This window comes from Gouania willdenowi, chromosome 16, assembly GCF_900634775.1.
Source record: "Gouania willdenowi chromosome 16, fGouWil2.1, whole genome shotgun sequence".
NCBI lineage: Eukaryota > Metazoa > Chordata > Actinopteri > Blenniiformes > Gobiesocidae > Gouania > Gouania willdenowi.
The window spans coordinates 15,890,659-15,914,342 of NC_041059.1; the positions used below are offsets into that span (position 1 = coordinate 15,890,659).

Genomic DNA, 23,684 nt, shown 5'->3' on the forward strand with positions numbered 1-23,684 from the left:
GTGAGTGTGATGCTGCTTTTATTGACACTCTTTTTGTACTTGAATCCATTTTTAATCTTTTCTAAGCAGGTGTGAGACGGCAAACATTAAAAAAGGCACTGTAAGGAGAAAACAAAAATTACAGAAATGTGTGAAGGAGGGATGCAGAGTACACGACAGTTTGTGAGCTCAGAGTTCCATGGGTGCCTCGGGCTCGCCCCCCTCCTCATCACTACAGGGCTCATAGTCTTCCTCCAAAGCTGCATCTTCCTCCTCCATTTCTCCTCCCAGCTCGCTCAGCAGCTGCTCCACATGCTCCAACAACAGCTGGTCATCACATCTCAGCTTACTGTACAGCTAGGGAAGAAGCACAGAGGGGGGAAAAGGGGTGTATAATAAGCTGGTAAGTAGAGAGTGGAAAATGGAAATGTTGAATAGAAAGTAGGTTACAGAGTAGAAATGCTGAGACCAAATCAGAAGTGCTAAATTGTACTGCGGAGGGAATACAAGAAATGTGATATGGTTGGTGAAAAGCTCTCAACATGAGTCCCCTTCTTTAGTGTCACTGAAGTTAACAGTGCATCACTACAACATTCATAAGCAGCAGCTTGGAGAGAGCAATAGGAGCAGGGAAACAGCAGCCTGGAGCCCTACTTCAGGTCTCCTGGTTAACACTTCTAAAATATCTTTCAGCACCTGCATTCTACCAGCAAGGCTGTTTCTATATAAACTGACTTTTCTTTCTTAAATCTGCACATTTCAATTACAGTTTGGTTGCAACAGAAAGGATTTCTTACAAAGACCATTTATCTTCCTGTTGCTACTGAAATATGAACACAGGCATATGCTGAATTACAGGTTGTATACATGAGCAAATGCACATCATAAATTGTCAGAGTAAATTATGTTGTGAGAAGTCAAGAACAAAATATATCCTGTCCTCAAAGCAGCATGCAGATTTATCTCTGGAAAATACTCGGCTTGGGTGTAATTACTGAACTCTGAGTAGAACTGGTAAAAAAAAAAAAAAAATAATGGTGCAACTCGTGAAGACAGCAAGAAAAATGCCATGCCTCTATGCACAGATACATTATACACACACCATAGGGAGTAGTTATGGAGAATTTATGTATACACCGCTCTCTGTAGACGCAGAATAAGACAAAGACAAGTGAGTGGGTTTATGGGTTTCGGGAATAGTATTATCTTTAGTCAAACAAATGGAGCTAACACAGGGTTACAAAGTTACCTGTGCTAGTGGACAAGAAGCAGCTGAGTGCCAATCGTTTGAACTAAAAGTGTAACACAACTAGCAGAGTCAAGAAAAGTGTGTGAGACTGCTTTGCCCCAGGACTGGTCTCTAAGCAACAGCAGGTCCTGACAGGAAACACGCAGTCCCATGGGAACTAATTTGGAGTGTTAGAATGTGTGTAGTGTGTAGATGGGTGCACACAACATGTGTATATTCAATGTGTGTGGCATCTCTGCCGGTAGTAGCCTAAAGGGAGGTACAGCATCACCCAGGTCCAAGCAATAGGTCTGATACCAAGGAGACGTGACCCTCTTAAACCTCTCGTGGCAGCTTAGTGTGTGTACGTGTCTGTGTGTGTGTCCCAAAGTTAATCTACACCAAGCACCCTGAAAAAAGTGAGCTCAGCACTCTAAATTATACAGCCTTGGGTTAAAAAGTAGAAAGTCTTTTATTTGAGTTGTGCAGAAGAAAATCATTTAATAGGTACAGTGGGAAGGCATGCAGTATGTTCCACAATACTAAGCATTAGTCTGAAATTGTATTTATACACAGTGACATTTCCAACAAATCAATATCACATTGTGTCTGCTGGACACAACGTGATTATTCATTGCGATGCTTTCAGGCAGCTAAACCAAACAAAGGCTATTCTTTACACCTTCAGCAATGACTGGTGCTGAGATCAGCATCGCCGTCACAGAAAACACAACACAAGCTTTTCTCCTTCACAACAGCCGAGTTTTCTATTCTCACTTTCACGCCTCAGAGAGAATTACTGAGAGAAGGTAAGAGCATTTAGGAGTATGGTCGTAAAACTTTTTCAATGTTAGTGTACGCATGCACACACAGGAAATGATTTAATCATGTTCATGAGAAATTACCTATTATATTTGAATAGTATTATCTATTATTGGTATTTAATCAATTGGAGGAGTTAGTCTCTGCTGTTTGCAGAGGTTATAGACCAATGGAACTACAACCTCCAAAGAGAGGTAAATAAATACAAAGATAACTTAGTGTTTTTGTCTTGATTTTTTCCCTTCAAGACTAAGGACAGCAAATGCCAGGTTATTTAATGTCTTATAAGATCATCCTATAAGATTATTCTGTGGTGTGAAGTGTTTTAAAGGTCCCATATCATACTATTTTTCACCCATCTCCATTTGTTCTAAGAACCCCAAAAACATAGTATTTGAGGTTTATTTTTCCAAACTTGCCTGTGTTTTAGCCTCTGAAAAGTCACTTTCTTAGCAATTCTACACAAACAGGCTGATTTGCGGCCTACTTATGCATATTCATGAGTGGGCGTGTCTATCGACGAAACACTGACTTCCTCCTCCCCGCACGGTAACGTAGGGCCAGAGGACGACCCGCCCTCCTCCCACCCACTCCGTAGCCGAGCTCATGCTGCTTTATAAACATGAAACAGTGGGTGTGTCAATTTACATGTCAATCATGGCAGAGAGATTCCTGGAGGCGTGGCGTCTCCAGCTCAGTGCCGCGTCAAATTCGTCATCAAAGTGGGAACGCGTCATTAAATTGGAGCGAGGTGTGTGGGCTCGCCCTGCAGTAAGAAAGGAGCAAATCACCCTCTAACTAACGATTGAGGGAATCAATGATGAAAACACTTTGAGTATGTGTATGAAGCCCATATAGGACTTTTATGTTTAAAGCATAGAAAAGTTTATTTAGCTTAACATGGACCCTTTAAAATTGATATTGTCCCAATAAACAGTTCTGGAATGGGTGGGGGCAGACAATCAATCGGAAATATTCAACCTGTTCAATATTTAGGACTGGTGGTGTTCCAAGTCACTATTTCAAGTAGGAGGTTGGAAAATCCCGAGTTCCTGATGTTTTTCAGCTGAGTGTGAGGCCATGGTTTTCAGTAGAACAAGCATGGTTCCTCCTGGTCAGAGGAAAGGTCTTGCCTGGAGTGGAGGAGTTCAAGTATCTCAGGATCTTGTTCACAACTGAGGGGAGGAAGGAGCGGGAAAGTGACTGGCAGACTGGAGTGACATCTGCCGTAATGCAGGCACTAAACCAGTCCGTTGTGGTGAGACTTTCAATCTACTTTCCAATCCTCACCTTAGGTCATGAGCTTTGGGTAATGACCGGAAAAACAAGATAATGAGTGCAAGCGGCTGAAATGAGTTTTCTCCACAGGGTGGCTGGGATCAGCCTCAGACATAGGGTGAGGAGCTCTGACATCTGGGAGGGACTTAAAGTAGAGCTGCTGCTCTTTCACTTGAAAAGGAGCAGTTTGAAATGTTTCGGACATCTAATGAGAATGTCTCCTGTTCGACTCTTTTAGGAATTGTGGTGGGCATGTCCAGCTGATGGGAGATACCGGAACCGACCCAAGTGACACTGGAGATCCAGAAGTTTTTCTACTGGGGATTTTGCCCCACAACCCAGATAATTTAATTACAAGAAAACAAAATATAACAAAATATAAACCTTATTTCAACTCTCAGAATTTGGATACACCTCATATATGACATCCATTGCACATTAAAGTTCAAACACCATCTGGAAAACAATGAGAATTTGTATTGTTTTTTTCCCCTAGAACCACAATACCAGCATTAATCGATATAGCAGTAGTCAAAAGAATAATAAACCCAGAAGAGTTTGTAAGTTTGACTTCATAATAATGTGAGCACTTTGGTAACAAAAGTTGATGATTCTTTGGAATTCAATAGGACTAAGTTAACTTTTGGATGATAATTGTGCCTTTAAAACAGAATGAGACTTAAATGGATTCACAAGGATGTCTTGCTTGTTGTAAAGCTGTAAAAATCTGAATTGGACATGGTTTGGCCGTGCAAAGGCTTTCAGTGTTCTTCCTTTGCAAATTACAAGAAAGTGTTAAAGAAAACTTTTCCATCGCTTTATCGCTTAATTTCTCTACAAAAACTTTTTTTTTTAAACTTTTAAGTCCATCAACAACCAAATCATTCCATTATTGTTCACCTTTTTCCTCTGAAGCGTTACTTATAATCCACTTTGAATTCACCTTTTCATTTGCTAATACCTTTTTTTGAGCTTGTCTCCAGACCATTTTCCTTCTGCATTGTACTCATACGCCCTCACAGAATGACCTTTCTGTCAAAAAGATAGATGTGTCTTCTGGCTCACTTTTACAGACTCATGCTTACATGCGCACATGCGTTTTGTCAGAATAGTGCCTGAAATGCGTCTTCCTCTCAACTTCTTGTGTAACCCCAATCATCTTTTCCTCCGACTAGTTTATTTGTCCTGTGACATATTGCACTACTACTTTTATTGAAACTCTTACTTTGCAACTACCTTCATGACTACCAGGACAAGAGTTCTTTCAGTGTGAACACTGCTTTCTACAGTAAGCCTCAAGAGGGCTGACCGCAAACACACATACAATAACACACAACACCTCAAGTTCTCCAGTCACATCTTTGTAGGAAAAGGCATTAAAATTTCATGACAAGCTCCCTCACCTCAACCTTTGCTCATGGGACAACCTTCCAACCACTTCAAAAAGTAAAGCTTTTGACCTCTATTTGCCCTCATTGCCTCTATGCAGTGTGCACTTTCACGACCACACACACTGACAAGCACATCCATAGCCACACACAGACAACATTTCACTCTGCATACACTGCAGAACCCTTCTCAATTGGACTCTATCTGGCCGAGACTCAAATTCCATTTCACGTCCGGTTTACTATTGATTTTACCCACTCCACTATTCACCAGTTACACCCCCTGCATGCACACACACACACGCACACACAAACAATCCAATTTATTGCCGAGGCTGCATCTCTTTTCTCTCTCTCTCTCACTCTTGCTTGCTGTCCTGATCCTCTCCTACATGCCTTTCTAGTCTTCTTGACCTGTGCATGCTTTGCAAAATTTCCTTTTAAAAGCATCTTGACTGCAGTGTGAAAACTTGCACTGTAGCAAGAAGGACAAGCTGAATAATGAAGTTGTTTTGTAGCCACAAATGAGATATGAAAGCTGGCAGGTTGTACGATAATTAAGAATGTGCATCCACATAAGGTGCACCTACGCACACCCACTCTCATTGTACACCATGCTTTGTTGTCGTAGCACTCACTCACACACACACACACACGCACACACGCACACAACTACAGTAAGTCCAAGTATGCAGATAAGTGGTCTGGCACTAAAACGAGCTGATAGGCTCTGAAGCCTCATTTCTTTGTAAAGCTCATTGTAACAGACAGACTCGTCATTATTAATTAACACTCTCAGTAATGCTCGGAAACAAAGCTCTTGAGAAGTGATTTCTCTGCTACATAATGTACAGATGCACAAACAACTGAAATAAAATCTAGCTGAGGAATTAATGCATTATACAAAGAGCTGTTTTTACCACACCTCACTATTCCAAGGTCTATGAGTGTGTGTACTTTTCAATTTATTCAGTCCTGTTTCTTTATTCACTCCACAAATAAAATGTAATGCTGTTTACCTGTCGCACAGTGATGAACCAACCAATTCTTTTACCAGTCCTATACCAATCTATATGGCATTGATTTTCTGCTACGTACTTACTGTAAAAGACTGACTCGTCAAACCCTCTTTTTTTTCCAATGAGTTTTGTTAGTTGTGTTCCAAACTTTTGCTACAGAGAGACTTGATTGCTCAATATATTTACATCTTTCTGGTATTTTTCTTCCATTGCAAGTATTTCAGTTTTCTCTCTTGGCAGCCCCAGAACCACCTCACTCAAATCACTGCTCTGGACTTCCCTCTGTGGATGCTGGTTAGACAGGCCTGTCAATACACTGCTGGCTCCAGAGACAGCCCTCAATATATTGCCACTGAACTGCCTCTACTCATCTGTGGAGGACAACAATGGGATTTGAAAAGTTGGGAAAAGAATGTGTGGTTGTGTTGGGAAGTGGAAAAGAGAAGAAAATAAGGGGAGATTCTGCAGAGGAAACTGTTATCCCTCATTCTTTGTTGTCTGATTTACAAGCCCAAATGGTTTTAGATGGACATGAATCACAGCTCCACAAGCACATTACTTAATCATATAAAATCAATAATGATCGTATTTATTCTTTGGTATACAGAAACTCCCTGACACTGACAGACATTAAAAACAGAATTTGTAAAACCTGACCTAACAGCGTGGCAAAAAAAATAATTTTTTGTAAACTGAGTCTCTAATCACCTTTCACCAATGATTAAGCACTGCATAAAATCTAAAAACAGCTGTTTTGCGTAATCTGTGAGTGGATTTAAAAAAAAAGGTTAATCATTAAAAGATTACCATCAAGATCTTTCTCTGCTATCATACCTTTCTGGCATTAGTTAGGTACGATCGAGCTGCATCCACCAATGCCTTTCCTTCCTCCTTCTCTTCCTCTGTTGCTTCTCTTCCATCTGTTTGATGCTGCTCCTTCGCTTTTTCCCACTGGAGGTAGCAAACCCAACCAGAAAGATACCACACCTGAGAAGCACAGAAAGAAAAGAGGTGAGTTAAGATGACATGAGATGCAGACACAACGTGTGCTTTGTTGCAGCTGTGACGGGGCTTAAGAGATTTTTGACCCACACAAATACTATGTGAAATCCCACAGTCTACTTCACCATACGAGTCAACATGAAATCACTCACACTTTCCTGCTCGCAGCTAATCCCAAGTACTCTTCACCAACCCATCACTCAGATACCAATTTAACCTGATCCCCACCTGCCATGTTCTCACTCAATTTACAAATGTTGCATGAAAGTGACCAAAGCGGAAAAACAGCTTTACAGTAACACCAGGCATGAAATTGTCCTTTTCTTGCTTATTTTTGAGTGATGAAACATGCAATGGCTAAAAACAAGACAGACAATAATAAAATAAAATATACATGGCTCATATCACAGCTAATGAATCAGAGCACATTATTATTCAGGTCACCTAACTTAACATTTTCTCAATCTAGTTGGACATCTAAAAAAAAATATAAGAACAAAGTCATTAATGTAACATTAATTAAAAACTGATCAGTTAACTGTTTGGTTAATGCTGAATGACTGTGTACAAGTTTTATTTTTTATAGATTGTGGGATTATTTGAGGCAATTAGGCCATTTTTTTGACGATGGCTCTGCCCAACCACTTTATACTGGAGTGCAATGAAACACTACTGAATGCATGATCAAGATTTTGTCCAACAAAGGAGCAGCCCATATGGCTGTTATAACTTTATAATAGCATGGGCAATCTCCCAGGGGCACACGCATCTTTACATGCAGTAGAACATCACAACTGAACATTTAGACAGTGTTAAATAAGTTAAATAAAATGTTTAAGTTAAATGAAGGATAGTTACCAATGTGGATCAAAGGCTGAGTCAGCACTCAGAAACAATGAAGTTCAGTAAAAGTAATACTTGTTATTATGACTTAAACTTTTTCTTGCGTGGGATCAAAAACAAAAGATTCCTTTCTTTTTCTGAGTTAAAGTCCACGAGAATCAGCTGATTTTGTTTGTTTTTTTCCACAATATGATCACACAGAGTGCTATCATCTGTCTTCCACCTCTAAATACAATCACAGCCGACCTGCGGTGAACTAGGAGATGTACGTGAGTGCGCCTCTCATCTAAGGCCAAAGATCAACCACCCACTATTCTTCAAACAACAGGATACGAATACCAGCTCTATTCATTATTCATTGAGGGCAGAGGCAGAAGGGACCTGCACCTCTGCCAAATCAACCATTTAGCTAACAAACGCATCAAGGCATGCCACACTGAATTTAGATTTGCCGCTCGGTTTGCTGAGTGGGAGGCCAGCCCCTGCAGCCATACTTATCGGAGCAACAGCAGCACTGGGTGAATGTGGTGATGTTGGGAAAGCTGCGATACAACATATTCTATACTGAAACATTTGAAACCAGAAAATATGTTCATCGGCAGAGGTGGAAAGAGAACTGATATAACCTACTCAAGTAGAAGTACTGTTACTTGATTACAAGTACAAGTAAGTCATACATAAAACACTCAAGTTCAAGTAGATCCATTAAATAGTACTCAAAGTAAAAGTTACTAATTACTTTCACCCACCACGTTTATTTGTGGTAATAAATCTTGCCACGGTTTCCTTGAATTCAGTAAACATCTCATGTATAAAAAGAGCAAATCTCGCACAATTGGAACTTTCATCTCTATAGAATAATAATAATAATTGTTTTTTAAATAAAATAACACAAATTAATTTAAAAAAATAATAAAAAAAATTATCATGCTCTAACTATAGCTACATTTATGGACTCTAAAACTGTGCCATGCCAAATGTGAAACAAAAAATAATAATCAAACACAGGAAAAAAAATTACTTAGTTTGGTGTAGAAATGTAACAAATTATTTTACTTCTTTCAAAACATACAAGTAAGATTACTGATTTATAAAAATACTCAAAAAAGTACAAGTACCCAAAAAACAACTAAATTACAGTAACACGAGTACATATTTAATTAATATTAAAGAAATAAATAAAAATGCATTAAATTAGGTTCACCTTTACCTAATCTAACCAGTGTGTAGCTTTAAAACAGCAACAACTTTAGTGTGGTATGCATCTTTGCTAATGGTCCAATGTAAAATATTTACATATGTATAAAGGAAATACAGAAAAATAAGACAAAGAAAAGGAATTAGGGGCATGAGATACTCACTAATTAGGAACTTCAGAGGATTCCATCCTCCCTTCTACAGCTACAGACACAAGCACACTTAATATAATAAATGTTGCGTCTGTCAATCATTGACTGAGACTAGTGTATTTTCAAAGTGAATGCACATCTTTAGTTCCCATATGGTGCTGCTGAAGAAAGAACAAAAGCTTTGTGAATCAACTGAATAACTTTGAACCAAAATTTGCGAGGAACTAGCTCAGTTGTTTGTACAGACTTAATGTTATATAGGCCAGGCTCCAACTTTGAGATATGGAAAAGTAAGAAAACGAAAAGCGAGCGCCAACCGTTTATCTTCTGCACTTAGGAACAAAAGTAAGAGTAAGTAAGACAAAGAGGTGGAGAGAGACCGAGTACATACATACATACATTTCTGATATCACAAGCCTTAATGTAGCAATCCAGACACAACCCAGTGATCAGATGTAAAGCTTTCTGACCACTAGGGCTGGTGACTGTGTGTGTGTGTGTGTGTGTGTGTGTGTGTGTGTGTGTGTGTGTGTGTGCGTGTGTGTGTGTGTGTGTGTGTGTGACTGGCTGTGGGTCGGCTTCAAATGCGTGTCACAGCTGTGCGGCTCTGAAGTGAGTTTAAAAGTTCAGATCCCTGATGACTGCTCTCAATCTGTCAGCTGTGGGGTGTGTGTGGGAGGCTGAGCCCGAGGGAGGTCGGGAGAGCGAGAGAGAGCATTCTCATTAATTATTACAAAATAATATCTAAAGTAAATTACTATTTTAAAAAAAGCAAATTACACCCAGTATTTATTATCATTAAGACTTGTTTTGTATACTAAACACCAAAGTGCTACAATAATAGATTATTAAAAAAAACAAAAGGTCCAGTTAATGTCACTGATAATAGACTGTTCTCATGTGTCACTGCAGGTTGTTTGTGGGGCCTATGTGAAATTAAATAATACAATATGAAATGTTGATGCTCACTCTACACTGGGTTATCGCCTTCTCTAACTCTCTTGTCTCTCCCTGCTGTTCAGAACCCAAGGAATGGTGCTGCTGTGTGTCTGTAGCCCCTCCCATCTCCACTCCTCATTGGACACACAGAGAGGGTACCACACAAATTTGCCAATCAGGTGTGGCCACACAGCTAAAACAATTCAGCTTTCAATCATGAACCGACTCCCATCGATACGTTTTATCCCCGCCCCACAAATCTTAGGTACACAAATGAGTGGAAAACTGATTGATCTGGTGTGAAACTAGATCACACCTGTTATACAGATGTAACAGCGATGTCAATACATAAAAGGCTGCTAGTATTGGATGTGTATTATGTGCTGCTTACTGAAAACCAGTGATACAAGCTGGACTATATCCGTAGCAGCACAGTTTGGTTGGAAATATAGCAAATGTAATTTCAGTTAAAGTCAAAATCAGTTTTTAATGGTACATGTGATTTGTTGTTGTCTTTGTTTTTCCAGGTCTGACAGCAGCAGTTTGCTCTAAGCTGTTATTTTAAATTCAAATAAATGCCAATTTAGGTGCTGTCATCTCTATGAGATGGCTTGCAGCTGCACCGCTCTCATCCACACTAAAACCCACAAATATATTTTCTCATGTCTCCATGTTATAATAAAGCTATTAACTTTAAAGGCTGATCATATTTTAAACCCTTAAAAATGTGTTGAAATCAAATCAGTTGCTTACCTGGACGACTTCATCATCCTCCTCTAGAAGACCCTCCAACACATCTACAGCTGTCTAAAAACAGAGGAACATAAGAGATCCATTATTCACAACGAGGACAAAAAAAAAAAAAAAACAGTTAGAGGAAGTGCACTCTCATGATCTCAATAAAAATCAACACATGGTAAAGGAACAAGGGGTTGCAAAACAAGATATTCATCTTGCAGGCAGCTCAATCAATCAGAGTGATCAGGGATCTAAGGTGAACCCAAGAAGTCAGCACCACATCTACAACATCGTCAATACGAACAAGGAAACAGAGATGTTTGTCAATGGTCGCGCTCAGTAGTGCTTATCCAACAGTCGATAGCTACTCCAGCTCCCGTACAATACAACTTTTGAATCAATTTAATGACAAACAGCAAATATTTCATTTAACCACCCTCAGCCTTAACACCAAAGTACAAATACTCTGTTACTGTACTTAAGTAGTCTTTACTGGTATCTGTACTTTAGTATTTATTTTTTTAGCGACCTTTTACATTTACTCCTTACTTTTTTAAACAAATATCTGTCCTTTCTACTCGTTACAATTTAGGGATGTAAAGATTAATCGTGAGGCAGTTAAAAATCGATTCAAAGGTGTGACGGTTCACATCGATAATCTGAAATTGAAATCACAGTACTTTTAATTTTTTTATTTATTTTTTACAGTAAAGGGCGCCATCTATTTAGAATTTGAAATTCAGTTTTTAAAATGTTAAACTCAAAGCAGCTCTGGGTTTAATTGAGCATTTCCTAATTTTTTTTCTCAAAACACTATTTGCAAGTTTTATGTATAATGGGTGCTAAATTCTCCAGGTGTTCATAAAGGGTAACAGATTTAATTTATTTCCATGTACCAACTCTATTTCATCCTTACTGACCGCCAGAGGCGGTGCTTACAGCACTGGATGTTCCATCTCGTGCATGCGCAGGTTTTGTAGTTATATCAACAAAGTCACCTGTGACCCCTGGATGACCTGGAGAGTCTATATCTACAGGTGTCATCAGGTGATCTGTTCCTTCGATCTTCTCGTGATTGCGGAGAACGATAGCAGGTCGGTTGTTTGCTATTTACAGCTTGTCGCTTATAGCTTCGTAAACGTAAAAGCCACCGGCATTGCTAAGCGTGTCGTCACGGTGTCCGGTGATCCTCCTCCAAGGGCAAGGAAGGTTGATGCTCTGGCTAACAAGGTGGATGCTCTCACCACCGAGTTCGCACAAATTAAGGCAATCTTGCTTAACCTACAGACAGAACCCGGTGCGCCAGTCTTTGTGGCTAACCCTGTCGCAGGTCCATCCCACCTTCAGGAGGAGGATGCGATGTCCACGGCAGCATGATGTACTCTGTTTGGTGACGCTGAGGGGGTTGGGCAGGAGGAGCTTGCCTCGCAGGCTTCTCACGCCTTTTCAGAGGGTTCTAGTAGGACCTCTTCTGTAGGCTCAGTGTCCAGCCGTAGCACTGTGGTGCCGGCAATGCGCACAGGCTTGGCACGAAGCCCCGGTCCCGAACGGCAATACTTTTTTTAGGCAGGCCCCCAACACCTCGGCCTTTGTAGTGTCTCCCTCTGGAAGCCAGCTAGCTCCAGTTGAGCCTGCCATTGCAGCCCTGATAGTTTTCCCGGATGCATGCTGCCCCCTGACCTCAGTGCAGGTTGACTGATGATCTTCTGACTCGCAGTTATAACACTGCTGCCCGTATGGCACACTTAGGTAATTCTCTGTCACACCTGGTACTGGCTTTGTCAAGTACCTTGCAGGGTTCCAGGTCAGAGCCTGCGGCCCAGTCCCTCAGCGATGCCTCATTGCAGACATTCGCATTTATTACTATGGAGCTGAGCAGGCTAATGTCGACAATAACACTGACTCGTCCCCAGGCTGGCACAGTCCCCTCTATCCGAGCCATTTAACAGAACACTGCATTCACTTCTGGTTGTTCCGGGTCAGATCTTTGGCCCAGCGGCATTGCATGCCTTGGAGGGTAGTGTGCAGGTTGGCCAAGCGAGGCAGCAGTTAGCCAGGTTATGTCAGGCTCCCCATGCCCCTCCTATGCAGGGACATTTGGCAGGATTGTATGCAGATCACCCATACCCACGGCTGACTGCTTGCCCATATGGGCAGCCCAGGGGCCTGCAGATCACAGTGCTAGGTCATTGGCAACGCCGTGCAGCTACACATCCATTTGCTCAGATGCCAAGGGGTTAAGGACCAAGTTGCCACCCTCCAGAGCCCCAATGGGCACAGGGGGCGGAACCTGAACTTCAGGGGGCCGGTCGTCGGACTCTTTTCCCAGGAGCAGCTCCTCTGCTAGGAAGAGCAGACCACAGACCCTTGGGTAGTGTCCACGCTAACCAGAGGTTACTTACACATTACAGTTCCGACGCCGGCCCCCTACATTCACCAGGATCAAACGCACTGGGGAAGGGTGCCATCCAGTTAGTGAACCCAGAGGCTTGCCTCGGTGGGTTTTACTCAACTTATTTCCTTGTACCCAAAAAAGAGGGCAGATTTTGCCCGATCCTGGACTTGAGGGGGTTGAACCGGTTTCTCAAAGTTCTACATGCTGCGTGTAGCAGATGTCCTTCAGACTGTCTCAGCAGGGGACTGGTTGGTGACGATGGATCCGAAAGATGCTTACTTTCATGTTCCCTTTGCCCCTCATCACAGAGAATTCCTTTGTTTCATGTTCATGGACAAGGTTTATCAGTTCACGGTTCTGCCGTTTGGGCTATCCCTGGCCCCTTGTGTGGCAGCTGCTCTGTCACCGTTACAGACCAATGTAGTGGAGTATCAATATTCCCCTATCTGGACAACTGGCTAGTCATTTCCCCGACTTGGGAGCAGGTGTTGAGGGACACTGCTACTCTTTTTAGTCACATGGGCAATCTAGGCCTCAAGGTAAATTATGTCAATCGCAACCACGTACCAAGCCAGGTTGTGAGGTACTTAGGACTTGTGCCGGATTCCTCAGTAATGCGGGTAGTTTCTAAAAGGGCCTCATAGACTCTATGGGTCTATTGGTTGCCATCATGGGACTTGCAAGTTGTCCTTCAGTCCCTTTCCCAGCCGCCCTTTGAGCCACTGGGACACACTGATTTAAAGTGGCTGTCTCTCAAGACAGCCTTTCTTCTTGCTGTGGCAACGGCAAAACGTGTGGGGGAGCTGCATGCTCTGTTTTAAGGCTTACATGGAGGCGACAGCTAGCCTACGAACAACAGACATCCTTCTCGTCTGCCATGGAGGCTGTAAAAGGGGGACCGCACTTTCTAAACAGAGACTCTCTCACTGGGTAGTTGAGGTCATTCAGTATGCCTATAGTGCACTGAGCATCCCGGTGCCTCAGGGCATGAAGAGCCATTCTACTAGAGGCATGGCTGCATCATGGGCCACCTTGAGGGGCGTTCCTAAGCAGGACATCTGTGCTGCAGCTACCTGGTCCTCATCATGCACCTTTGGACATTTCTACAGGGTGAATGTTGCTGGTGTCCAGCCTATGGCAATGGCCATGCTGTCCACAGCTTCAGGCCTTGAGTAGGTGAGGATTCTTTTGTGACCTTTCTTGTATAAGTCATCCAGTGATTTAAGCACTGCCTCTGGTGGTCAGTAAGGATGAAATAGAATGAGAGTTACGCATGTAACTATGGTTCTATGAATCCTGGATGCCCGCAGAGCATCCTGTCACTCAGGATCCTGGTGTCCTTGCAGCAAGATTTTGACAGGAACAGATCACCTGATGACACCGGTAGATATAGACTCTCCGGGTCATCCAGGGTCACAGGTGACTTTGTTGAAATAATTACTCGACCTACACATATGCGAGATGGAACACTCAGTGCTTTAAGCACCGCCTGGCGGTCATCCAGGATTCATAGAACCGTAGTTACATACGTAACTCTCGTTTTCTACAAGTTCTTAAAAATGTTAAACTCAAAGCTGCTCTGGGTTTTATTGAACATTTGCACCTGTTTTTTTTTCTTGACAATTCTTTTTTAACAAATTTTATTTAATATGAGGGCTAAATTCTCCAGGTGTTCAAATGTAACAGATTTAACTTGTTTCCATGTACCAGTTTTCTTAAAAAAATAAAAGATATAGAATTTGCTGGTATGAAAACCCTGTCTTATTATTGAAGGGACATTTGTTTTACTTTTTACTTAAGTACATTCACTAGCATGAACTTTTTTTTAAACTTTTACTTAAGTAAGGGAGCAACTTCAACACTTTTACTTTTACCAAAGTTATTTTTTATTTAAGTATTTATACTTTTACTTGAGTACTGAAGACTAGTACTTTTGCCACCTATGCTTAACACCAATGGGTGCATATCAAGCTGAAAGGCCGAAGGAACACATATTTTATTGTGTGATTTCTACAGGGCAGTGGTAGTGTCCTGCTGAGGCGGTTTGAGGACTCAAAGGACTTTAAAGTAGTTTGACCTTTGTCATTGTGCTGTCTTGTTGAGTTTCCATTCCAGAAATTAGACCTTGACCAAAGCAGGTTATGTTTGTTTTGCTTTGTCTCTCTCCAGCTGGAAGTGTGGTTTGTAATATTTGCGTTGGTGTGCAGTGTGCAGGACTGTGTGTGTGTAAAGCCCTCGGGTGATGATATATTGATTTTTGTCAATTTCAGGTTGGAGGCGACTGTTAGCCAATCACCCATGGTGAAGGGCAAGAAGAAAGAAAAAAAAAAACACACACCTATCTGTGCACGCACGCACACACTGATGTATCGGCATAAACCCCACAAAGCTGCACACAACAGTGAACACAAAAAGAGGCGCTTGTTTCTTGTGTAAGGCAGTGTGGCTTGCCAGTGAGCTTCCTAATTTTATCCCCCCCACCCTGCTCATCTCCTTCCACTAAGCTTGCATTTTTCTGATGGCAACACACAGGACTGTTGCCTATGCAGACCAAAAAAAAACAGGTTAATAGAGAGTATTTCATTAAGACTGTGAAAATGTGCATGTCAGGGAGTCAGACGATTGATTGCCAGAGCAATTATCAGCTGAAAACCCATTGTCCCTGATTAATTAATGACTGATTAAAAATACACAAACAAAAACACCAAATCCCAGCTGATGCTGAATAGACTCCTGCCAAGCATCAGTATTATCTACTTGACTTTCGTTGTGTTTCACCACAGTGGCAAACACACAGGCACACAGTAATTTAAGCCCATCACTAGATAGAAGAGATAAAGTAGAGATTTGTCTGGGTATTAACCAAGAGACAGAACATGACAGAATTTTGGAAAAACAAGATTCATGTGGGTGTCGGGGTATGTGAGCAATGACAACCAGGATAATGTCTCCAATTGCACTCTTTTCTAACTATAGTGGTCAGCCCAGGGGCAAGTGATCAAAGATTCAGAGATTCTTAAAACTCCTCATGCTCCAAAAAACAAGTTTAATATTCATGTAAAGATAAAACAAAGAAAAAAGAGAGTTAGAAAAAGTAGCTACATAATTTTACTGAAACCCTAGCTGAACAAGATCCCAAAGAAATACACTCGCTTCCATGTACATGTCTACTTTATTTCAGAATTTCAAATAAAAGTTCCCTCTGGGCAGGAACTCTGGGCATGCGTAGTTGATACGAGTGAAGAGTGTGTTGTTCAGCCAAATAAATTCAATTCATTTAATCCATATTGGTGAGTGACCACAACATCGTAAACTTAGCGATAAAGGGTGATAACGGGCGACCGTGGCTCAGGTGGTAGTGGGTCGTCTTCTGATCGAGAGGTTGGGGGTTGGATCCCAGTACCTGACTATGTGTCGAAGTGACCTTGGGCAAGACACTGAACCCTAAGTTGCTCCCAGTGGTCGACTAGCGCCTTGCATGGCAGTCCTGTCTCATTGGTGTGTGAATGTGAGAGTGATTGGGTGAATGAGCTGATGTGTAAAGCGCTTTGAGACTGCTTCAGTGTGGTGATAAAGCGCTATATAAAATCAAGTCCGTTTACCATTTACCATTTAACTATGTACAAGGCGCATAACTGCCTAACTATCTGCAGCCATGACTGTGTAGAAGACACTTTAATGGCTGTCAGGGTAAGATTCCTGGATGTCTGTGTTTCTGTCTGCCGTCTCTTAAGTAAATTGGTAGTGATGGAGGACAATAAAGTGTGCTTATGCATGACAAGTTTCACTTTGTCGTGTTGGAGAGAACTAATTAATTCCCTGACTACAACAGAAAGTATAATGAAAGCTGGTTGTTCCACTTCAACAATCGAGACTACTACAAAAGTGCACCGAAATAACCTTACACCTGTAGCTAGTTTTTAAAAATAGAGCAAGATCACACACAAAGCAAGTCACAAACAAAACTGATTAAAGCCTCATTTATTTTACTCTATTTTTTTTAAGGTGTAAAAATAAAAAGATCCATCATTACAATATTGAGTAAATCGCTAATCAGCATAAATACGTTAGAAAGAGTATCAATGCCTGGAATAAAGATTTTCTCTTTGCTGTTACTGTACTAGGCTCCAAAATATACATAACAGAATTGTTCGGTGCTCATTATATGACCAAGGTTTTTCAATTTCCACTCTGACAAGCACAAATACATGAACAAATTATTAAATCTGGCATTTTTATAAGCATTTTCCCTCAAAATGAAATAACTTGTTTCTCTTAATAAACACTAGAGAAATTAGAGCTCTTGAATAAAAAAAGGAGGTATTCACAAAATAACAATAATGAGTCCAGGAACAGCCCTTTACTATTTCCAATCTGTAGCCCTGAAAACATACAGAATTTATTTTAAAGTAGATGAATGCTCAACAATTGGAAACTAGCTTCAAAAACTGGAGTTAAACCTTAGAATAGATCTTCAGTCCACAGAGAAAGATAGAAAGCAAAAAAAAAAAAAAGTAAGCCAATTTGAATGTGTGCGTGTGCATTTGTGGGTGGCAGAGGAAAAGGATCCTATCAAATCTGGTTACGTCCCATTCTGGGAAAGAGACAGAAAATAGCTCAATTCCACTGCTGTTTATCCTTAAAACTCAATTGCCCTCACAGTTTCAACTAGCTACAGGCTAAATGATAACAATTGTGTGTGTGCGTGTGTGTGTGTGTGTGTGTGCACATAATTATAAAGTACTGAGAGTATGTTCAGTTTGTGCTGCGGGCTTGATGACATCAACAGGAGAATGAAGACAAATGACATGTCAGAAACCGTGGACCGAGACGTTGTCATTTACTGATACACCTGACATCCCATATCCCCTGTGCATCCACCCAAGGGTATAAACTGGAGCTCAACCATTTCAGTGCACAGATGCAATTTTTTATTTTATTTTTCCAAACATGAGCACTGATGTTATTTCCTGTCAGTAATACTGATACCAATAACAGCGACTGGAAATTAATCATTGGTGCACAACAGAAAACGGCTGAACTGCTGATGTTTTGGCAGTGGCTACAGCGATGATTAAATGGCTGTTTTGGAGTCTATAGAGCTTCACTAAAGTGAGTGAAGCACTGAAAATTAATGTCATTAATACTGGAAGCTGATGAGTTATTTAAAAGAATATTCTTCCATTTTTGAGCTATGGCAGTGGTTTATCAATCCATTTATTTTGATTTGTCCTCCTCCTCCCTCCCCTTTACACCATTAACGGTCCTCTCTGGAAATACCACTCTTTAATTATTGACACTAAAGTCTGGAGGGCTCCAGTCATGGCCTTATAACTTCCAGCACTATTCACTAAAGAGAAAAGCACATAGACATTCACACAAACACTCAGAGCATCTGAAGCAAAGCCTTTACCTCGTATTCCTCAGACTCAATGAGCAGTTTGGCTGTAGTGATGCGGGACTCGTATGGAGGCATATCGTTCTGTAAACACAACACAATAACTTCAGCCTCTGAAGCGAAACCATTTTCAAACTGTTGTTTTTTTTAAGTAGGGGGTGGGGGGGTCGTCTGATAATAGCATGATCCAATTTCGAGGTACAAAATGTTCTGCAGCTACAAAGCTGTTAATCACAGCCAAAGTGTCAGGAGGCTGCGTTCAGATCAACCTGCTCCTGAAGATAAGAGACATAACAGCAGAATCACTGTGAGGTTTTTATCCAATCATCACGTCAACAGTTCTCTGTATCACATTTGGGCAGATTTCAAAATAAACCTCACAGGCTTTTATTAGAGGGATTTTGGTGATATATCCCAACATTGACATTACAAACACTCTCTTTTGTGTTTTGTATACTCATCCAGTAGAACCCATCCCAACAATGTCTTGCTTTTTTTTGTTGCTCTGACACATGAGCACATCAGACCGTGAAGCATATATATATATATATATATATATTTTTTTTTAAATTATTTTGTTAATGCTTTTTGCCAACTCACCTCTAATTTCCATTGGTGTATTCATGCTAATGCATTCTGCAAACGACTCCGATATAATCACGTTGGTTAAAAGGGATTTATAAATAAACTCTGATCTTATTGTTACGGCAACGAGAGAAAACCCAACCACAGCAATAACTCACCTGCACATCTTCATTTGAAGTCGAGGATGCTGCATTAGCATTTTTTGATGGTAGCCACGTTGCAACACTCTTTAAAAGATATTCTTTTCCTTCCTAAGCAAAGAATAAATATCACATGAAGACAAAAACAATTGGGTATACTTTTGTGTACAACAAAAGGAAAAAATAATCCCAAACAAAATTATATCCTGGACACTGAAGTGTTTGATTGTTGTTTTAGTTGATAGACTCCTAATAGGTATGGCACATTTACCTGATATTACTTTTATTATTGAAATGTACATAAATTAAGACTTTCACTGGATAACAGACGCAAGAAAAACCTTAACTGGAGCCAGCCTGACCCCTACAGTGTGCAAAGAGTACTACGTTTTTGTGTCATTTTGTTGTTGTTTGTCTGTTCTTTTCATTATGATGTATATTTTTCTATTATTTTGTGTTTTTGTGGTCATTTTTGTGTGTTGTTGGTATTATTCTATGTATTCTATTTCGGTGATTTGTCATTTGGTTGTTTCTTATGTCGATTTGTATGTTTCTTTGTTATTTTTGTGTATTTTGTAGTGATCTTGTGAATTTTTCTCTCATGTAGTGTGTCTTTGTTGTCGTTTTGTGTGCTGCTGGTCATAGTACGTATTTTTCTCTCCTACTGCATCTTGTGTTTTTGGTGTCATTCTGTGTATTTTGTTGTTCTTTGTTTATTTAATATTCTGTATATTTTTCTCTTATGTCGTGTGTTTTTGTTGTCGTTTTGCGATTTGCTGGTAATTTTTTGTATGATTGTCATTTTGAACTAAAAATAAACCCCACATTTTTAATGCTTTCATTTGTTTATTTTCACCCCCTGTGGTGCCATCGCATACCCCCATTTGAGAAACACTGCTCTATAATGTTGTAAAGTTGTAAAACTAGTAAAGAGCTTAAAATACTCCCTATAAATATATAAAATCAAATGCTGCACTTTTAAGTTAATGACTGAGAACACTCAAAATACTGCAAAGTATTGTAGTCAGATATGTGTTTTCTGATTTTTTTTTCTCTTAATCAATTTTGTCATGACCTTTTGAGTGTGTGAAAAATCGCTGATTAATGGTTTACAATTATTTAGCTCAGATCGCTGAAGTATGCACTTTGCTACAGTGACAATTCATTCTTGGTGAACTGACCTGGTTTTTCTGTGTACTGAACAGGTAACTGGCCATAAGCTGTAGAGCTTCAGGGTTGTCATGTTGATAGTGTAACGCTCTCTCTATATACTCCCTGCACTTGTCGGCCGCTCCCTCCTCCATGCTACAAGCACAAGGAAAAAAGATAAATCACAATGTTTCAGCAGGTAATAATTTGAAATGGGGTTTCAACTATGATAAGTAAAATGATGTGGTCCGTTACCAGAGGTCAGTGAAGTAGATTTCAGCGATGGAGCAATATGCTACACTAACATCTTTTGGAGTAAGTAGCTCAGAATCCTCATCAGGCAGGGCAGCAGCTCCCATAAGAGCCTTTTTAAAAAGCACAGAACATTAGGTATCAATCATACTTAAAACAAAATACACATTAATTAAAAAACATTTGAATTGAAAATAAACGCCGACTACAAAAGATGAAAAATTCTGCTGCACAATTTGCAGTCCAACTCATTTTGACACCATCAAGGCTTTCTCAGATGCTTAAGAAGATCTTTGTTCATGAATGTAAGTCACACTTGGTACCAGTGCTTTCCTTCACCCGAACAGAGCTGACTAGCTGTCTGATGTGCACACTTCACAGTGATGGCATGAATGTCCCGCCTGAGCACACGTGACACTGCACCACACTGACTACACATAGCTCAGACGTTAAACTCTTATGTGATGATGACCTTTAACCATCCTCAAGTGCTGCAGACTGCTTTCTTTGTTGCTACAGCAACTCGAGATCAATGTCATGATTCATGAATTGCAGCGTTGGTCAAGGTTCGTGTTTTGGGTGGATTTGAGGAGTGAGTTGACGGACAATAAAATCCCTACAGACATTAAAATCATGTATTTAGGCATTAATACATTTGGAGGAAAAATAAGTCCAGCCAAGCAACAACACTTTAATGGTGGCCTACAAAATAAAATAAATTCAATCAACATTTTCACTAAAACAAGAGATTGTGCAGTGATCTGCTCAAAGCAGAGAGAGAGAGAGAGAACAGCACCTTGAAAAATTCAAATTTAATTTTGCACTTTCGCTTACTCAGCTGTTCTACATTCTCTATGTTGAACTTGCAAAAAATGCTCATTTTAACAGGGAGGTCTCAACTATTGTTGAACGATTTCAGAAAAAACAATATGTAATTGCGATTTTTTTTCCTCAATATTGCCATTGCAAGTTAATATGCAATTATTTTTTCAAGGGCTTCTTGTCGTGTTTTCCAATGAACACAAGCAATAAATCAATTTGTTTCATAATAAACAATTTCAGACTTGTTTAAACTTTAAATAATGCATACTATGCATACTGTATGTTAGGGCAATTAAATTGTTTTTTCGTTACTAACATGATTAAAGACATGAAGTTGGACATTTTTTGGATCGATATGAATCAGATAATCGTGCTGTGAAATATCACCAAATCTATTTTTAGATACACGTAGGGATCTGCTATGAAAAGGATATATGCTGTCCTGTCAAACACATCTGAACAATTTATCATATCACTCTTACAAAAATAGGGGATACAGTGCCCACAACTTCCATTCATGTTGATCCATCCATCCAACTGTATCCATGCTAAGGCCACAGAGAACAAACGCTTATGCCATCTGATGTTGGCCAAAAATAGGCTACGTGTTGTAGGTCACCAGTTTCTTTACAAAACCCAAATATAGATGTATCAATCAAACTGGCCTGCATGTCTTTGGATTGTGGGAAAAACTTTAAAAAAAAACTTTACACATTAACAAGATAAACATGAAAAGTCTAAACAAACAGGACCTGGCCCTGAGTAAAGCCTGGAATCATGGAAACAAAGGGACATGAGTTTGTAAGAACAGCACTACATTGCCTCTATCTTACGTCTAGACTATCTACACAATAGCAACCATGTAAATAAACAGTATGACAATCAAATCCATAATATTAATCAATGATTATGTAGCATGTTGAAAAAAAACAGCATCATAAACAGTGGTGTGTTCACCCTGTACTGTCATTGTAACTAGATAAATGAAATGAATCACTGGCACGTTAATGACAGCATTCTCTCTGTGTGTGTGTTTACTCACTGTTGTCGTTGTTTCTTGTTTCTCAATTGAAGACAGAAGAACTTGAATTCCTTTGGTGTAGTAATCCACTGCCTGCTGGCCCGTGTGGAGCTGTCCCAGGTACATATACTTACTGTGGCCTGTGTCTGGGCTCAGCTCCACATTGTGCAAGAAAGCTTACAGAACTTTGGTTAAAGAAGCCACCAACATTATTATCAAAGGACGTAAACATGTCACAGGCAAACGGGCGTGCACATGCTGAAGGATATTCCTTTAGCTTTCTCTGTGTCTCCTAATTCAGAATAAATGTGTCCCAGCATGTCCAGAGCCTGCAGGTTGGTGGGCTCCACATCCAGGGCTCGTTGACAGAAAAGGCCAGCCATCTCAAAGTCAAAAGTATCCACACATTCTTGTGTCTGGGGAAAAAAATGACCATATTATAGGGAAAAAAATTAAAAACAAATCCAATTTATTTTTTGCAATGCAATTGTGTGTGAGCTGTGTCTGTCACCTTTTCAAGGAGTTGCTGAACTGAATATTTCTCAGCTGTTTTCTTTTTGGCCTTTTCGTGCATTCTTACTTTCATCCTTTCCTGGGGAGACAGGTAAACAAGTCCTGGCTCTGTAAAAAAAAAAAAAAAAACCCAGCCACACAGATATTAGATAGATAGATAGATAGATAGATAGATAGATAGATAGATAGATAGATAGATAGATAGATAGCTTTAATTCAGACTTTGGGTCCCTAATAAACCATACAAACACAAAAAAAACATATGGTGTTAAACACAATCACACGTCATTACTTCTTGGTAATTAATTTACCTTCACAATTTAAAATCATTAAGTTATAACACGTTTTACCTCCATTTTCACGCCTGTCTTTCCTCTTTGGTTTGTTTTTCTTCTTACTTTTTGCTTGACCACCCATGCTGACAAGATACTTGCCTTATAAATTTGAACAATAACAAGTCATTACACCACACTTAAAAACGTGAAGTAAACTCACGTGGAAGCAGAACGACTAGCTAAATCCGTGCGCATGCGCATGACTGAGGCTTGCTACGGCGAGTGATGGGGGTCAGAAGGCAATAGACTGAAATCCTTCATTAGCTTTAGCACGAGCAGTCTAAAGACTAAATATATATACATATATATATATTGTCAGTTGCTAAATTCCTGCACCCCCATACATTTAAGTAAATTATTCAGAGAGGCCGCCTGCCGAAAATAGTATCAAATAATTTCGTCTGATTGACAGATATTTGAACCAATGAAACAACGCGTCGACACCGCCCTCCTGACGTGTGTTATGTTTTGTGGATTTCAACCAATGAA

The 23,684-nt window shown here is 40.2% G+C and overlaps 1 protein-coding gene across 1 annotated transcript; it reads right to left on the minus strand.

Annotated features, from left to right (window-relative positions):
* On the minus strand, positions 1 to 23,412 carry LOC114478045 (probable assembly chaperone of rpl4). Its single transcript, XM_028470832.1, has 11 exons — positions 23,211 to 23,412; positions 22,859 to 22,968; positions 22,617 to 22,763; positions 22,369 to 22,524; positions 20,508 to 20,617; positions 20,285 to 20,408; positions 19,122 to 19,214; positions 18,394 to 18,462; positions 10,601 to 10,654; positions 6,549 to 6,701; positions 1 to 336 (listed from the first exon to the last, which is right to left on the minus strand). The coding sequence occupies exons 1-11, from the start codon at positions 23,275 to 23,277 to the stop codon at positions 169 to 171; spliced, it is 1,251 nt and encodes a 416-aa protein (XP_028326633.1). The 5' UTR covers positions 23,278 to 23,412; the 3' UTR covers positions 1 to 168.
* Positions 23,413 to 23,684: the final 272 nt, after the last annotated feature.